This window comes from Phacochoerus africanus, chromosome 5 (assembly GCF_016906955.1).
Source record: "Phacochoerus africanus isolate WHEZ1 chromosome 5, ROS_Pafr_v1, whole genome shotgun sequence".
Classification (NCBI taxonomy): Eukaryota; Metazoa; Chordata; class Mammalia; order Artiodactyla; family Suidae; genus Phacochoerus; species Phacochoerus africanus.
In genome coordinates this window covers 76,945,255-76,962,602 of record NC_062548.1, presented here as the reverse complement: position 1 = coordinate 76,962,602, position 17,348 = coordinate 76,945,255, and the positions used below count along the sequence as shown (strand labels likewise).

At 38.0% G+C, this 17,348-nt stretch overlaps 1 protein-coding gene across 1 annotated transcript in view; it reads left to right on the top strand.

The window, feature by feature from the left end:
* The window catches only part of GMCL1 (germ cell-less 1, spermatogenesis associated), a 47,986-nt gene that overhangs the window by 13,527 nt on the left and 17,111 nt on the right, over positions 1-17,348 (top strand). The window contains exons 6-10 of the mRNA XM_047781864.1: positions 616-681; positions 3,826-3,910; positions 6,549-6,639; positions 12,876-13,013; positions 15,912-15,981. Coding sequence (XP_047637820.1) covers positions 616-681; positions 3,826-3,910; positions 6,549-6,639; positions 12,876-13,013; positions 15,912-15,981 — 450 coding nt within the window. The remainder of the gene's footprint in view (positions 1-615; positions 682-3,825; positions 3,911-6,548; positions 6,640-12,875; positions 13,014-15,911; positions 15,982-17,348) is intronic.

Below are 17,348 nucleotides of genomic sequence, written 5' to 3'. Positions count from 1 at the left end.
CAAAATCTGCTGATGCTCAAGTTCTTTATATAAAATGGTGTAGTATTTGCAAACAACCATCTTCCTGTATACTTAAAATCATCTCTGGCTTACTTATAATACCTAATACAATGTGAATGCTCTGTAAATAGTTGTAAATACAGTGTAAATGCTATGTAAATAGTTGCTGGCTTGTGGCAAATTTAAGGTTTGCTTTTTGGAACATTCTGGAATTATTTTTTTTCTCCAATATTTTCAATTCTCGGTTGGTTGAATCCACGGCTACAGAACCCGCGGATACCGAGGGCTGACTGTATATCAGTGCAACTACTGGCAAAGGTTTTAACTTGAGACTTGCAGTTCCCATTTTCAAATTATAAAGAAGGTAATAGAAGTATGTAAATCCCTTCATAAACCATTTAACACAAACTTGAAAATGGTTTTCTTAATTAGAAATGCTCTTATATTAATATAAAGGGAATATTCCCATACTAACTGCTGACAAAAACAATACTAAATTTCCAGTTGTTAAATTTAAAAATTTGAGCATGGTTAATATTCTATTTTTAACTGTTAAGTCCTACTTAAATCATAAATACATGATATGTAGTGTAAAGATTCATGTTTTAATTTCAGGTGCCTTGAATGGCTTCTAAACAATTTGATGACTCACCAGAATGTTGAACTTTTTAAAGAACTCAGGTATTTTAATTTTAAATGGCTTTATAATTAATCATTTAAAATACTGTATTTCTTTCTTTCTTTTTTTTGGCTCTTTTCCCCCATTTTTTTATTAAGGTATAGTTGATTTACAGTGTTGCGTTATAAAATACAGTTTTTCATTTGTTAAAGTTTGCAAGACTTTTTTTTTTTTTTTTGGCTTTTAGGGCTGCACTGGCGGCATATGGAGCTTCCCATGCTAGGGGTCGAATTGGAGCTTAGCCACCAGCCTATGCCACAGCCACAGCAACACGGGATCTGAGCCGAGTCTGCAACCTACACCACAGCTCACGGCAACGCCAGATCCTTAACCCACTGGGCGAGGCCAGGGATTGAACCTGCATCCTCGTGGATACTAGTCAGATTTGCTCTCACTGAGCCGTGACAGGAACTCCCTAAAAGTTGACTTTAAAAACTACCTTTTGGAGGAGCCATCGTGGCTCGTGGTTAACAAATCTGACTAGCAAACATGAGGATGTAGGTTTGATCCCTGGCCTTTCTCAGTGGGTTAAGGATCCTGTTAGGCCAGCAGCTGCAGTTCCGATTTGACCCCTGGCCTGGGAACCTCCATATGCCGCAGGTGCGGCCCTAAAAAACAAAACAAATAAATAAATACATAAAAATAAATATAAAAACTACCTTTTACCATTGAGAAATTAAGTTTGAGGAAATTATTTTATACTTTTTGCTAAGCCTAATGAAATTAAATTCACAGTTAAATTGGCCTTTTGAATTAAGTTTGCTTATTATTCCTTCCTTTAAATAATAATTCCTAAATGTTTGCTGTGAAAAAGGCAGAGATGATTATGTCATGGTCTCTGCCCGTCACGAACTTATTTCTAACAGTGGAGCTGTCATATCTGCAATGGGTCTGAGAAATTCAGTTCATTTCTGAAATGAGCTTTTAAAGCCACTGGACTGTACAGGCACTTTCTAAGCTTGCATTTCCTTTCCAGTGGTGATTTGGAGACAAGTACAAAAGTCCCTAGGAGTGAGTATATAGCATTCTGATGGAAATGTACAAAACCAAAGGCTTAACTTTAATAGCTTACTTGGATATCGGTTTTACTAATGGGGGGTAGAGTTGTGGGCAGGGGTAGGAGAGAGGTAAACATTTTTATGTTTAAATACCTTGTGGAATAAAATTCAAGTTTCTTCGGACTTACAAGATGAAATGCAAAAATTAATATATATTTTTTTTCTTTTAGGCATGCGCCCGTGGCATATGGAGATTGCCAGGCTAGGGGTCGAATCGGAGCTACAGCTGCCGGCCTACACCACAGCCATAGCAACTCAGGATCCAAGCCATGTCTGTGACCTACAGCACAGCTCACTGCAACGCCGGATCCTTAACCCCCTGAGCAAGGCCAGGGATTGAACCCGCAACCACATGGTTCCCAGCTGGATTTGTTTCCACTGTGCCATGATGGGAACTCCAGAAATACTATTTTTAATACTCCCTGATTCCTTGGTCCTTTCCTTTCCTCTGCCCTTAGGAGATCTTAACTTCATTAGAAAAGTTTGAGACTCATTATTCTACCAAAAAGTCACCTAATGATGTGAAGACGTAAACAAAGCACTGCAGTATTTTTAGTTTGAAAGTCATTAGAACACACTTTTTCTCTTTTATAATTTCTAATTGAGCTCTTTCAAAAGGAAGATAAATCATAGTGGCCAGCTTAAAAACCCCAATGCTCTTCCTTAAAGGAGGGAAAGAAAAAGGAAAAAAGAAAACAGCTGTTCCATTCCAATGGGAGTGACATCATTTCCATTCTAAACTAACACATATTTCTTGATTTTATTTTCCTCAATAGTAATAAAAACATGTTTATGACTAATTTTCTTAAGCCTAGGGGTGAAATATCACTTTGAAGGTATATCTCTTTCAGTGAATTTTTGACAAGTGCCTTTTTTTTTTTTACGCTGAGTGAGGGAGAAAGATAAAAGCAGAAGGCTGCCATTCTAACAGAGCATACTAAGTTATCTTATTGGGACCTTGCTCTTTTTTTTTTTTTTTTTTTGACTGCGATATAATATCTTTCATTTTTTAAAGTTTTATTGAAGTACAGGTGATATGCAGTGTTGTGCTAATTTCTGCTCTACAGCAAAGTGATTCAGTTATACATGTATACACATTCATTCGCTTTCAGATTCTTTTTTTTCTGCTTTTTGGAGCCATACCCATGGCATGTGGAGAGTCTCAGGCTAGGAGTCGAATCAGAGCTACAGCTGCCGGCCTACGCCACAGCTCACGGCAACGCCGGATCATCAATGCACTGAGCAAGGCCAGGGATCGAACCCACAACATTATGGTTTCTAGTCAGATTGTTTCCATTATGCCACGACGGGAACCCCCCCTTTCAGATCGTTTCCCACATAGATTATCACAGAATATTGGGTAGAGTTCTTTGTGCCCCATTGGCCAGTCTTTCCATATACCTTAGTGTATATATGCCAGTCTCAAACCCCTAGTGCATCCCCACAACCCTGTCCCCTTTGTTAACCATAAGTTTTTCAAAGTTTGTGAATCTGTTTCTGTTCTGCAAATAAGTTCATTTGTATCCTTTTTTTAGATTCCATCTATGGGTGATATCATATGTTTGTTTTTCACTAACTTCATTTAGTATGATAATCTCTAGGTTCAATCCATGTAGCTGCAAATGGCATTTCATTCTTTTTTATGGCTGAGTAAGATTCTTTTGTTTATATGTACCACATCTTATTTATCCATTCCTCTGTCAATGGACATTTTGGCTGCTTCCATGTCCTGGCTGTTGTAAATTGTGTTGCAGTGAACATTGGGGTTCGTGTATCTTTTTGAATTATTGTTTTCTCTGGAGACCTTGCTTTAACTTGATTAATTAGCAGAACAAAGCTCTTTTTTCCCCCAATCAGTGCAAGAAAAGACCTTTCACAGCATACTATCTGAATTAAAAGTATCTTTGTGTTCAGATAGATTGTTTTTTTTCTAAGATTGTCTCGGGCAAAAAAAACCTGAAAAATACTGATGTAATTTTTAATTTCACATTTTCTTTTGATAAAAAATACTTAAAGTTTTTAGTTCCACCAAGGTCCTTTAGCTTGTGCTTAAAGAGAGGCTCACTACTTCTGTTTTATCTTTCCTAGTATAAATGTCATGAAACAACTCATTGGTTCATCTAACTTATTTGTGATGCAAGTGGAGATGGATGTTTATACAGCCCTTAAAAAGGTATTGACATAATATTCTATGTGTAAGGACATCCCCTCAGCATTGCTTATAATAGTGAAAAACTGGGAACTGCTGGAGTCCAGTGTTAAGGGAATGGTTATAATATAAATGTGAGCAAAGTAAAAGGATATATACTAAAGTGTTAGGAAAAAAAGGTCTTTATGTTTAGGGAGTCAGTATCATGAGTGATTTTAATTATTTCCTTTTTTTTTTGCTTTTTGCTTTTTTAGAGCCACACTTGCAGCATATGGAAGTTCCCAGGCTAGGGGTTGAATTGGACCTGTAGCTCCTGGCCTATACTACAGCCACAGCAATGCCAAATCTAAACCGATCTGCAACCTACACTGTAGCTCAGGGCAACACTGGATCCTTAACCCACTGAGCAGGGCTAGGTATCAAACCCATGTCCTCATAGATAGTAGTTTGGTTCTTTACCACTAAGCCACAATGGGAACTCCTTAATTGTATATTTTATACTTTCCTCTTCTGGGAATACATTTCTGTTTGTTCTCAGAGTCTCTCTTTCTTTTCTGTTTTTGTTTTAAGTAGGTAAGAAGAGATTTACTGAATGGACTACTAAGGGAGGCAGTGGGCAGGATAGCTTATCTGCCATGGGGTAGTGGTTTGGGCTCTTTTTAAGGGAACTCAGATCTTCTCTTAGTTCCCGCCATGCAAATAAGGGATTGAAACATGGCAGTTCCCAGACTTTTTTCCAACAGCTAACATGTTGTTATATTATTTGCATAATCTGAAATGTTAAATGTCTTCATTTATTCATTTATTAGTTTTTTAGGGCTGCACTAGCGGCATGTGGAGGTTCCCAGGCTAGGGGCCCAGTCAGAGCTACAGCTGCCGGCCACAACCACAGCAACCCAGGATCTGAGCCATGTCTGTGACTTACACCACAACTCACAGCAATGCTGGATCTATAACCCACTGAGCGAGGCCAAGGTTTGAACCCACAACTTCATGGTTCCTAGTCAGATTTGTTTCTGTTGCTCCACGACGGGAACTCCTGAAATGTTAAATGTTGTTCATGGTCTTCAGAAATTTCTCAAAATTGAGCTTTAGTTGAATTAATAACTTTATGGTGAATTTTTCACACATTTTCTAGAAAATGTTGAAATTCTTTTAAGTTCTTTAGTACTTTAGGCATATGTTTCACTTCATCCTTTTGAAAGATTTCAACATTTTTAGTATAACTTTGTTTTCCAACTCTTTAAAGAGCCAAATCAGCTATTACTCTTGTTTTGTAGATGATGAGACTTAGAATTCTTGCAGTTACCAAATAGCAGACTTGAGGCAGAACCCAGGTCTGTGAATTCTAGTCCATTGCTTTTCCCACTGCATAATTTTACCTTTAGCTTTTTTGTCTCTAGCACTGAGTCAACATTAACATGGTCATGAATTTTAGGAGTAAGACACCTCCCAGATTATATCATTGGTATTGTTTGTTTTTATGATAGAGATGAGATTCTATTACTATTTTTCCTCAAGGAAGCTTAGTAACTGGGTTTATGATTATTAAAGGAGGGGTAGAAAGCCACTCTTCTATCACTGAGGCCTCTGATTTAATATCCTCTTAGGTACACATATTATCATGCTCATCTTACAAATGAAGAATTTACAAATGAAAAATTAGGTTATTTCTGGAGTTCCTGCCATGGCACAGTGGGTTTAAGAATGCATCTGCAGCAGCTTGGGTTGCTGTGAAGGTGCAGGTTCAATCCCCAGCCCAGAGCAGTGGGTTAAAGGATCTAGTATTGCTGCAGCTGTGATGTAGGTCACAGCTGTGGCTCAGATTCAGTCCCTGGCCTGGGAACTTCCATATGCCACAGGTGCGGCCGTAACATTTAAAAAAAAATTTTTTCCCTAGCTTTTTTTTTTGTTTTTTTGGTCTTTTTGCCATTTCTTGGGCCGCTCCCGTGGCATATGGAGGTTCCAAGGCTAGGGGTCTAATCAGAGCTGCAGCCACCGGCCCATGCCAGAGCCATATCAATGCAGGATCCAAGCCGCATCTGCAACCTACACCACAGCTCACGGCAACGCCGGATCGTCAACCCACTGAGCAAGGGCAGGGACTGAACCCGAAACCTCATGGTTCCTAGTTGGATTCGTTAACCACTGCACCTCGACGGGAACTCCTTCCCTAGCTATTAAATGGCAAGGCCAGGGTTGTAAAATGTGTGCTCTTCACTACTCTACATACTGTCTCAAGAATAGTAAGACAATAGGACAATGAGAAACTCCTTTTTCCCATATTTTTCTTTTATAATCTCACACAGTATGTAGTGAAACTGAATTGTTAATTGGTAGGTGGAATAAATTAGGAAATAATTACTAATGTTTTACAGATATAAATGTTCATATGGATACATATACTTATGTATAGATATATATACACATAAAACATTTACCTTTTTAATACTGTAAACTTCATTGTGTTTGAGACTGAAAGTACTTTTCAGGGATTAGCTTATTCCTTATACACATAGTTTTAAATCATGTAATAGTTCTACTTCCAATTGCTTATAAAATGGAAATTAAGTTTTTTAGATATTTTCAGGAAGCAGTTTGAAAATGTAAAATCATAAAATAAGTGTTGTAATTTTTTTTCTAATTTGTTTTTTTAACCTAGTGGATGTTCCTTCAACTTGTGCCTTCTTGGAATGGGTCTTTAAAACAGCTTCTGACTGAAACAGATGTCTGGTTTTCTAAGAGGAAAAAAGGTATGCCTGAAGTTTTTATTGAGAACTTGTCTTTTTTTTAAATTGAAGTTTAATAAAAATTAGGCTCTAACTTATTTATAAACCCAGAGAATTTTAGAGCTGGAGGACTTGAGCAGTGATCTAAATAAACCTCTCATTCACACTGAGAAAACTGAAGCTAAATAAAACAAATTTTTTTTTTGTCTTTTTGCCTTTTCTAGGGCTGCTCCCATGGCATATGGAGGTTCCCAGGCTAGGGGTCTAATCAGAGCTGTAGTGCTGGCCTATGCCAGGGCCACAGCAACGCGGGATCCAAGCCGCCTCTGTGACTTACACTACAGCTCACGGCAATGCTGGATCCTTAACCCACTGAGCGAGGCCAGGGATCGAACCCGCAACCTCATGGTTCCTAGTCGGATTCGTTAACCACTGAGCCACAACAGGAACTCCATAAAACAGATATTTTAAAAAGAATTTTTTATGACCCTCATTTGCAAAGAAGTAATAAAAAATGTGAATCCTTCAATAAACAACAAGGTCCTGCTAAATAGCACAGGGAACTATATCCAGTCTCCTAGGGCAGACCATGGTGGAAAGTAATATAAAAAAAGGATGTGTAGGAGTTCTCACTGTGGTACATCTGGTTAAGATTCAGTGTTGTCTCTGTGAAGGTGCAGGTTTGATCCCCAGCCTGGCACAGTGGGTTAGGGATCTGGCATAGGTTGTGGCTCAGATTCACTTCGTGACCCAGGAACTGCTATATGCCATGGGTGCAGCCAAAAAAAAATCCATGTATGTACGACTGAGTCATTTTGCTGTGCAGCAGAAATTGGCATAACATTGTAAATCAACTATAATTTTAAAAAAAATCATAATCTTAGTTCATGATTTTCTTAGTTCACTGTCATTTTTGGTGTGTGCATGACCACCTTTTTCATTTATTTTTAATAATGTATTGAACTTCAGTGAACTAACTTTCAAGTACTAGAACATTAATAATTTGTCTACTCATGTTCTTTCCTCTTGTGTCACTCTGATTTCTCCCAACCACTGTCTTCAATTTTGTGTTTATTATTCCCTTGCTTTTAAAAAATAATGTTGGGGCGTTCCCATCATGGCTCAGCAGTTAATGAATCTGACTGGTGTTACTGTGAGCTGTGGTGTAGGTTGCAGATGCAAATCCGATCCTGCGTTGTTGTGGCAGTGGAATAGGCAGCTGCAGCTCCAGTTAGACCCTGAACCTGTGAACCTTCATATGCTGCAAGTGCGGCCCTAAAAAGCAAAAGAATTAAAAAAATTTTTAAAAAAATGTTGCGTTTTGCATGTATGTCTGTACATCATAACATAGTGATACGCTGGTAAACTGGCTCTCTGAAAAAAATAATCATTTATTTGTAGCATTTTTTAAATTATCATGACACACATTCTCCCAGTATGCATGATTTCAAGCTGCCAAAGTGACACCACTGAATGAAACCTTGGGAAGATATCCACACCATCAGCTTCTGTGAGCCAGTACAACCAGATCCAGCACACCACTGGACAGCACATCATCCTGTTTTTGTTGTTATTGAACTGTTTCATATTGTGGTATTGATTTTCATGTCCTTGAAAACCAAAGAGATTGAACAGCTCTCTATGTGTTTGTCAGCCATGTTTTTTTCTGTGAAATATCTGTTCAGGTCTCTTTCCTATTTTATTTTATTTTATTTTTTATTTTTAGGGCCACACCCACAGCATATGGAGTTTCCCAGGCTAGGGATCTAATCGGAGCTACAGCTGCTGGCCTACACCACAGCTCATGGCAACGCCTGATCTTTAACCCACAGAGTGAGGCCAGGGATTGAATCTGCATCCTCATGAATACTAGTCAGTTTCATTTCCAGTGAGCCACGATGGGAACTCCTCCTTCCTATTTTAATATCATATTTGTCTTTTCTTAATGAGTTCTGGACATTCTTTATATATTCTTGGTAATCAATTCTTTGTCATAAATATGTGTTGCATTTACTTTCCTGTTTGTAGATTTTTTTCCACTTTCTTAAAGATTTCTTTTTTTTTTTGTCTTTTCTAGGGCCGAACTTGCAGCATATGGAGGTTCCCAGGCTAGGGGTCTAATCGGAGCTGTAGCCGCCGGCCTACACCACAGCCACAGCAACTCCAACTCGGGATCCAAGCGGCATCTGCAATCTATACCACAGCTCATGGCAACACCAGATCCTTAACCCACTGAGCGAGGCCAGGGATCGTACCTGCAAACTCATGGTTCCTAGTCGAATTCATTAACCACTGAGCCATGATGAGAATTCCTTTAAAAGTTTCTTGATGAGGGAGTTAATAAATCCAACTAGGAACCATGAGGTTGCGGGTTCGGTCCCTGCCCTTGCTCAGTGGGTTAACGATCTGGCGTTGCCGTGAGATGTGGTGTAGGTTGCAGACGCGGCTCGGATCCTGAGTTGCTGTGACTCTCTGGCTTAGGCCCGTGGCTGCAGCTCCAATTCGACCCCTAGCCTGGGAACCTCCATATACTGCCAGAGCGGCCCAAGAAATAGCAAAAAAAAAAAAAAAGTTTCTTGATGAATAGAAGTTCTTAATTTTAAAATTGAGTGCTCTTTTTGGAGTTCCTGTTGTGGCTCAGCAGGTTAAGAACCTGACATAGTGTCCATGAGGATACAGGTTCAATCCCCGGCCTTGCTCAGTGGGCTAAGGATCCAGTGTTGCTGTGGCTGCGGCATAGGTCTCAGCTGCAGCTCCTATTTGATCTCCAGCCTGGGAACTTCCATATATGCTGCAGGTGCAGCCGTAAAAAGAGAAAAAAATTTACTGCGCTTTTTTTCTCATTTAAATAGATTTTGTAGAATTAGTTTATGTATCAAGATTTCCTAGCTGATTATTTTTCCTTCAAGCTCATGAACCAAAAGTGTGTAAATGATCATATCAATATGATTTAACTTGATTTGCTTGAAGAACATAATGTTAAATTTCTATCTTAAATTATACTTCAGGGCTACATTATGGCAACTAAAGAGGGATTTGAGAAATTAGAAAAAGGTAGAGGAGAAAATTTAAGTTGAAAAAAAAAAAAAAAGAGTCCCTGTTGTGGCTCAGCAGTTATGAACCCAACTAGGATCCATGAGGACGTCGGTTTGATCCCTGGCCTCACTCAGTGGGTTAAGGATCCGGCGTTGTTGTGAGCTGTGGTATAGGTCACAGACGGCTTAGATTTGACTTTGCAGTGGCTGTATGGTAGGCTGAGCAGCTGCAGCTCCAATTCATCCCCTTGCCTGGGAAGTTCCATATGCCACAGGGGCAGCCCTTAGGAAGAAAAAAAAAAAAAAAAAAAAAGGAAGAGATAAAAGCTGAAAAGATAAGGAAGGTGGAGAAGCTAGAAGGACAAAGAGACTTAATGGAATAGTAGATGTTAGGTAAATGTTGACATAAATTTATGCTCATTTGAGCTCCATTTGGATTAAACACAACAGTCCATCAAGAGAGAAATTATTCTGTAGACTAAGTGGCAGAAACTCAGTTATTCTGTAGCCTAAGGGCATAAGCTCATATTCTGGTTTTCCCACTCTAGGCTCTCCATCCCAGCCTCAGTAGTGTGAAAGCACACAGTTTAAGATAACTTTCCAGGAAAACATTTATTGCACAAGGCAAAATATGTATCTGATGCCCATGTTTTTCAGTGAGGACTTTATGAGTAAACAGTTTGGGGTTTTTTTTTTTGGGGGGGGGGGGTTGTTTATGGCTGCACTTGTGACACGTGGAAGGTCCCAGGCTATGGGTCAAATGGGATCTGCAGCTGCTAGCCTGTGCCACAGCCATAGCAATGCCAGATCCAAGTTGCATCTGCAACCTATGCTGCAGCTCATGGCAACGCTGGATTCTTAACCCACTGAGCCACAATGGGAACTCCAGTTCGAACAGTTTTTAAGTTATAAAGGTGAGGGAGTTCCCATCGTGGTGAAGCGGAAATGAATCCGACTAGGAACCATGAGGCTTCAGGTTCAGTCCCTGGCCTCGCTCAGTGGATTAAGGATCTGGCATTGCCGTGAGCTGTGGTGTAGGTCACAGATATGGCTTGGATCTGGTGTCCTGTGGTGTAGGCCAGCAGCTGTATCTCCGATTAGACCCCTAGCCTGGGAACATCCATATGCCACGTGTGCGGCCCTAAAAAAGACAACAAAATAAAAATTTATTTAAAAATTTAAAAAATGAATTATAAAAGTGATGAATACTCAGGAAATAAGACCAAAAAAATCACTTGTGCTCCCCGTACCCACTATATTTTAGTATATTTCTCTTAGGTTTTCTTAATTATTTGACTTTTCAGATATGTATGGGTCAGGACTATGAGAACAATAGAAATTTAGAAATTTTCCTGCACAATTAATCATAGGGCTTGCTGTTGAATTTGGCTCGTGCAATTGACATGGCCACATTTGGCCAGCTAGAATCTTTAAAATTTTGTTGTTGTTGTTGTTGTTGTTGTTGTTGTTATTGTTGTTGCTATTTCTTGGGCCGCTCCCGCAGCATATGGAGGTTCCCAGGCTAGGGGTTGAATCGGAGCTGTAGCCACCGGCCTACGCCAGAGCCACAGCAACGCGGGATCCGGGATCCGAGCCGCGTCTGCAACCTACACCACAGCTCACGGCAACGCCGGATCGTTAACCCACTGAGCAAGGGCAGGGACCGAACCCGCAACCTCATGGTTCCTAGTCGGATTCATTAACCACTGCGCCACGACGGGAACTCCTAAAATATTTTTTTAATTCCATGAATTCTCACAGAAGTGAGCCAATATCTTATATGCCCTTGAAGAAGAGGCTTCCTATAATAATTTCCAGATTTCTATGAGACAGTCTGGAAGCAGATTTTTATAACTTTGCTCACGTGATAGCATACTGTAAGAACATCATGGCATTCTCAGTTCAGCCCATGAAATTTAAACATTTAATTCCACATATGAACTAGAGCTAATTTTTTTTAAGGTAAGATATAAAATCCACAGTTACATGCCTGTTATGTAAATAAGCAAAGTTAACTGTTAATTTTTAAAATGATTTTTAACTGCTTTTTTAATTGTTTAGTTTGACTCAAGACAGGTGTCAAAGGAATACAAAAGAGTATAGGATAAAAATATGAATATTGTGAAAATTCATTTCATTGCCTTGAATGTCTTTTTGCGGTTTTCAGGAGAAAATTATTTTAGTGGACAACGCCTCCTTTGTAGTTTTCACAGTAAACCTGTTTTGCATGTGGAGCATAGTTTGAGGCATAGAGTCTAGAATGGCAACTCTCAGCTCTTATTTCCTATCCTTAATAGCAGCAGGGCCGAGTTCACTCCCATGGATGTACTATGTATTAGAAAACAGACTAGAGGAGTTCCCTGGTGGCTCAGCGGGTTAGGGGTCCAGTGTTGTCACTGCTGAGGCTTTAGTTGATGCTGTGGTATGGGTTCTGTCCCTGGCCCAGGAACTTCTGCATGCTGCAGACTCAGCCAAAAAAAAAAAAAAAAAGAAGAAGAAAGAAAAGAGGCTAGGGCTTATGTACAATTCCCTGCTTGTTAGGAGTAATTCCAGACCTTTCCTTCCCACTCATGAAAGCACTTGGGAATACATTTGAGAGTAACTATTTTTAGAAATAACCATAAATTCTCCCTGAAAGAAAAAAATTTGTGTTCTTTGTACACCTGAATTATTTTAAAAGTAAATACTACCCTCGCGTTGCAAATCCATGGCTACAACGTCTTTGTATTTTGTATTTTAATAGAGAATGTATTAACTAGTGTTCGTCATATGTAACTAAAGCATAAATTATTAGAAGAATCCGGAGAGATGTTCCACGTCCTGTGTATCTTGTGAAGACCCATGGGCTCAGAGTTCCACTGGAGTAGTGTTCAATCCCTGGGAAAGGGATTCTGGAAAGATACCCTAACCCTAACCATCCTTCTCAAATCTTCCTTTCCAACCTTGCTGCACTGTAAGCTCCAAACCCTAGAAAGGTGTCAATTGACTTTTCAGCTCAAGGGTCTAATTAGGACCAAAGTTAATTTCTTGGGGCTTTTTCTGAATCTCCCCAAGTTTTTTATCCACATACCTGAAGTTTATAAAAATCCTTGAAAACTTTGAAACTAGCTGATTTGTATTATGTGTGTGTCTGTCCCTACCCATAAAAATATTTAGAAATAAATACTTTAATGGATTTGAAAAGAATGGCTACTTATTTAAGGTGGGGGTTATTTTGTTTTACAGATTTTGAAGGTATGACCTTCCTTGAAACTGAGCAAGGAAAACCATTTGTGTCAGTATTCAGACATTTAAGGTTACAGTATATTATCAGTGATTTGGCCTCTGCAAGAATTATTGAACAAGATTCTCTGGTACCTTCAGGTAAGAACATGATGAAATTATGATTTCAAGTACTGTCTTTCTGATTATAATGCTAATATATATCATATAAAAGAATAATGAAGAAAACAGAAAAACTATCCTTAATTCCAGTATGGTATATGTTTTTATACCAAAGCAGAATCATATCATATAAATAATTTTCTATGTCCACATTATATACTATATTTTCCCATATTGTTACTTTTCAGAACATTCAGTAATGTGGTTGTTCTTTAATTTGTATTCAGTAATGTGGTTGTTCTTTAATTTGCATAACCAGTACACTATTTTGGACTAGTTTTTTTTTTTTTTTTTTTTGCTGCACCTGAAGCATGTAGAAGTTCCCAGGCTAGGGTTCAAATCCACACCACAGCAGTGACAACACCACATCCTTAACCTTAACCTGCTGAGCCACCAGGGAACTCCTGGACTAGACTTTTTAAAAAGACTTTTGAAGTATAATTTAGAGGTTATAACTGCTTTTTTCTGTTAATACTCCTTAACTTTGCTGTCTTCTTTTTTTTTGCTTATTCTAGTCTTAAATTTTATGTCAAAGCAAATGTAATGTCTTTGCTAATTCAAAACTTTTGAAACAATTACTGATTTAATTCTCTGTCTTATACTTGTGTAGGATTAAGTTTAGTACTATATTTGCATATAAGAAATAGAAAATAGAGTTTTTGAAGATTTACATGTAAATTTGTATAGATGTTTGAAAAGTTGTAATTTTTGACACCTCAGTTTTGCTTGTTTTTGTTTTGTTTTATTTTTTGTAATAGTTATTTCTCCAGTACATTTTTTTTTCTACTGTACAGCATGGTGATCCAGTTACAACATACATCTACACATTCTATTTTTGCACATTCTCATGCTCCATCATAAGTGATTTCAGTTTTTAACATAGCTGTGTGTTTATAGATTTAACCTATTTTTGAAATCTGTACACTTATTTACAAAGGTATTGAATGGAAAGTAAACCTAGAGTTGAAATTTCTGGTAATTTTAAGTAATGCATTTTTTATAAAAGCACTCTGGGCAAATTTATAGACAGTGCTTTTTTGGTGTTTTTGGGTTTTTGTTTTTGTTTGTCTTTGTCTTTTGAGGGCTGCACCCGCAGCATATGGAGGTTCCCAGGCTAGGGGTCTAATTGGAGCCACCAGCCTATGCCAGAGCCACAATGCCAGATCTGAGCCACGTCTGCAACCTACACCACAGCTCACAGCAACTCAGGATCGTTAACCCACTAAGCAAGGCCAGGGATTGAACCTGCAACCTCGTGGTTCCTAGTCAGATTCTTTTCCACTGAGCCACGATGGAAACTCCTTTTTTGGTATTTTTGTATGGATCATTTGTATTTTGTTTGTATGGTTGTGAGACTGGGGTTTGGGGATTTTTAAGTTATAGGTTCTCTCGAAGATTATGTTCCCCAGTAGTATAGCAGTTCTATAATAGTTTTAGTTTGTGTTATACACCAGGTCCTAGCAATGGTGTAGTATTAGATGCCAAGGCCTATTACATACTCCCACTCTAATTGTTCTTCCTGTTAAGGCTCTCTAGTAATGAATTTTGAAAGAGGTTAAAAAATAAAGTCTATTCTAAGTAGCCTAAAATAATTTAGCTGTGTCTGGGATGCAAGGGGATAAGTGTTACATTTTTGGAATGCAAGATGAATACAAGTATTTCTAGTTAAAATATTTTATTTAGTATAAAATTGAAAAGAATTTAGATCCTAAATTTGTGACCAGATTTCATCCATTTTATTTCAAACTTAAAATGACAGTAGATAGTTTTTCCTGTATATCTAAATAAAAGTTATCATTCCAAAAACACTGTAACTTAAAATTATGTCCCATGCTGTTTGTGAGAGGGCAAAAAGTGGCCATATAACTTACATTTTCAAGATACACTGGTATATGCTCTCAGTAGAAATGTATCCTAAATTTGAAGTAAATGAAAATTAAATGTAAGTAAATGAATGTAAATGAAAGTAAATGAAAATAAAATTATAGCTAAAATTCATTAATCATTTTTCAGAAACAGTGCTAAAAATGTGTTAACTTTATTCAAAGTTATGCATTTAGTAGTCTAGGGAATTTTAGTATTTACATTTTGATCATCTTTAGGTCAGAATTAAATTCAAATAGAAACTAAGGAGTTCCCGTCGTGGCACAGCGGAAACGAATCCAACTAGGAATCATGAGGTTGTGGGTTCCATCCCTGGCCTCTTTCAGTGGGTTAAGGATCCCAAGTTGCTATGAGCTGTGGTATAGGTTGCAGATGTGGCTCAGATCTGACATGGCTGTGGCTGTGGCGTAGGCTGACAGGTGCAGCTCTGATTCGACCCCTAGCCTGGGAACCTTCATGTGCTGTGAGTGCGGCCCTCAAAAGACAAAAGACCCAAAAAAAAAAGGTAGAAAAAAATTAAAATTTTAATAGAAAACAAATTATAATTAAAATAGAAATTAATTTCAGGTTAAATCAAGACTTTGCATAGAAGCATTTTATTTTAGGATTTAACTATGTCAAGCATAGTTGAATTCCATTATTTCTTTTTTTTTTTTGTCATTTTACCTTTTTCTTGAGCTGCTCCCATGGCATATGGAGGTTCCCAGGCTAGGGGTCTAATCAGAGCTGTAGCCACCAGCCTACGCCAGAGCCACAGCAACGCGGGATCTGAGCCACGTCTGCGACCCACACCACAGCTCACGGCAAAGCTGGATCCTTAACCACTGAGCGAGGCCAGGGATGGAACTCGCAACCTCATGGTTCCTAGTCGGATTCGTTAACCACTGAGCCACGATGGGAACTCCTAAAATGATAAAAATTTATCAACATCTTAAAATCTGTAAGTCCTTTATGTTTTCCATATTTCTTATTATATTTATTTTTACATTTTAGAATGGCTGTCTGCTGTGTATAAACAGCAGTGGCTTGCTATGCTCCGGGCAGAACAAGACAGTGAGGTGGGGTAAGTATGTTACATCATACCATTGTTCTTTTGTCTTAATAACTTTTTTCTTACTGAAATATAGTTGATTTACAATATTGTGGTAGTTTTCAGGTATACAGCAGTGATTCAGTTATATATATATTTTTTCAGATTGTTTTCTGTTATAGGTCATTACAAGATATTGAATATGGTTCCTGTAAATCCTTGTTGTTTATTTCATGTATAATAGTTTGTATCTGTTTATGCCATACTCCTAATTTATTCCTCCCCCCTCCCTTTCCCCTTTGGTAACCATAAGTTTGTTTTCCATGGCTATATTTCTGTTTTTTATAGAGAGTTATTCATATTATTTTTTAGATTCCATGCATAAATGATACCATATAATTGTCTTTCTCTGACTTATTTCACTTAGTATGATATTCTCTAGGTCCATCCATGTTACTACAGATAGCAGTATATTTCTCTTTTATGGCTGAGTAATATTCCTGTGTGTGTGTATGCACAGGCGTATGTCACCTTCTTAAACCAGTCATCTTGTTGATGAGTTGTTTCCATGTCTTGGCTGTTGTAAATAGTGCTACTGTGAACATTGGGATGCATGTATCTTTTCAAATTAAGAATTTTCATCTTTTCAGGATATGTGCCACAGAGTTGGATTGCTAGATCATATAGTAGCTCTAATTTTAGTTTCTTAAAGAACCTCCATACTGTTTTTCATAGTGGCTGCACCAGTTTACATTCCCACCAGCAGTGTAGGAAGGTTTCCTTTTCCTCACACCCTTTCCAGATTTATTAACTGTAGACTTTTTGATGACAGTCATTCTGACCAGTGTGAGGTGATACTTCACTGTGATTTTGATTTGCATTTCTCTGATATTAGTGATGTTGAGCATCTTTTCATGTGCCTGTTGGCCATCTATGTCTTCTTTGGAGAAGTATCTATTTCAATCTTCTGCTCATTTTTTGATTTTTTTGTTTGTTTTTTGGGGTTTTTTTTTTTTTTTTTTGAGTTGTGTGAGCTGTTTATTTTGGAAGTTAACCCCTTTTAGGCCACATCATTTGGAAATATTTTCTCCTGTTCCATAGGTTGTCTTTTCATTTATGGTTTCCTTTGCTGTACAAAAACCTTTAAGTCTGATTAGGTCCCACTTGTTCATTTTGCTTTTATTTATTCTGCCTTTGGGAAACTGATCTAAGAAAATATTGCTACAATTTATATCGGAGAATGTTTTTGCCTGTGTTCTCTACTAGATTATAGTGTTGTGTCTTATATTTAGATATTTAAACCATTTTTGAGTTTTCGTATATATCGTGAGGGAATGTTGTTGATTTACACGTAGCCATCCAACTTTCCCAATACTGCTTGTGAAAGAGTCTGTCTTTTT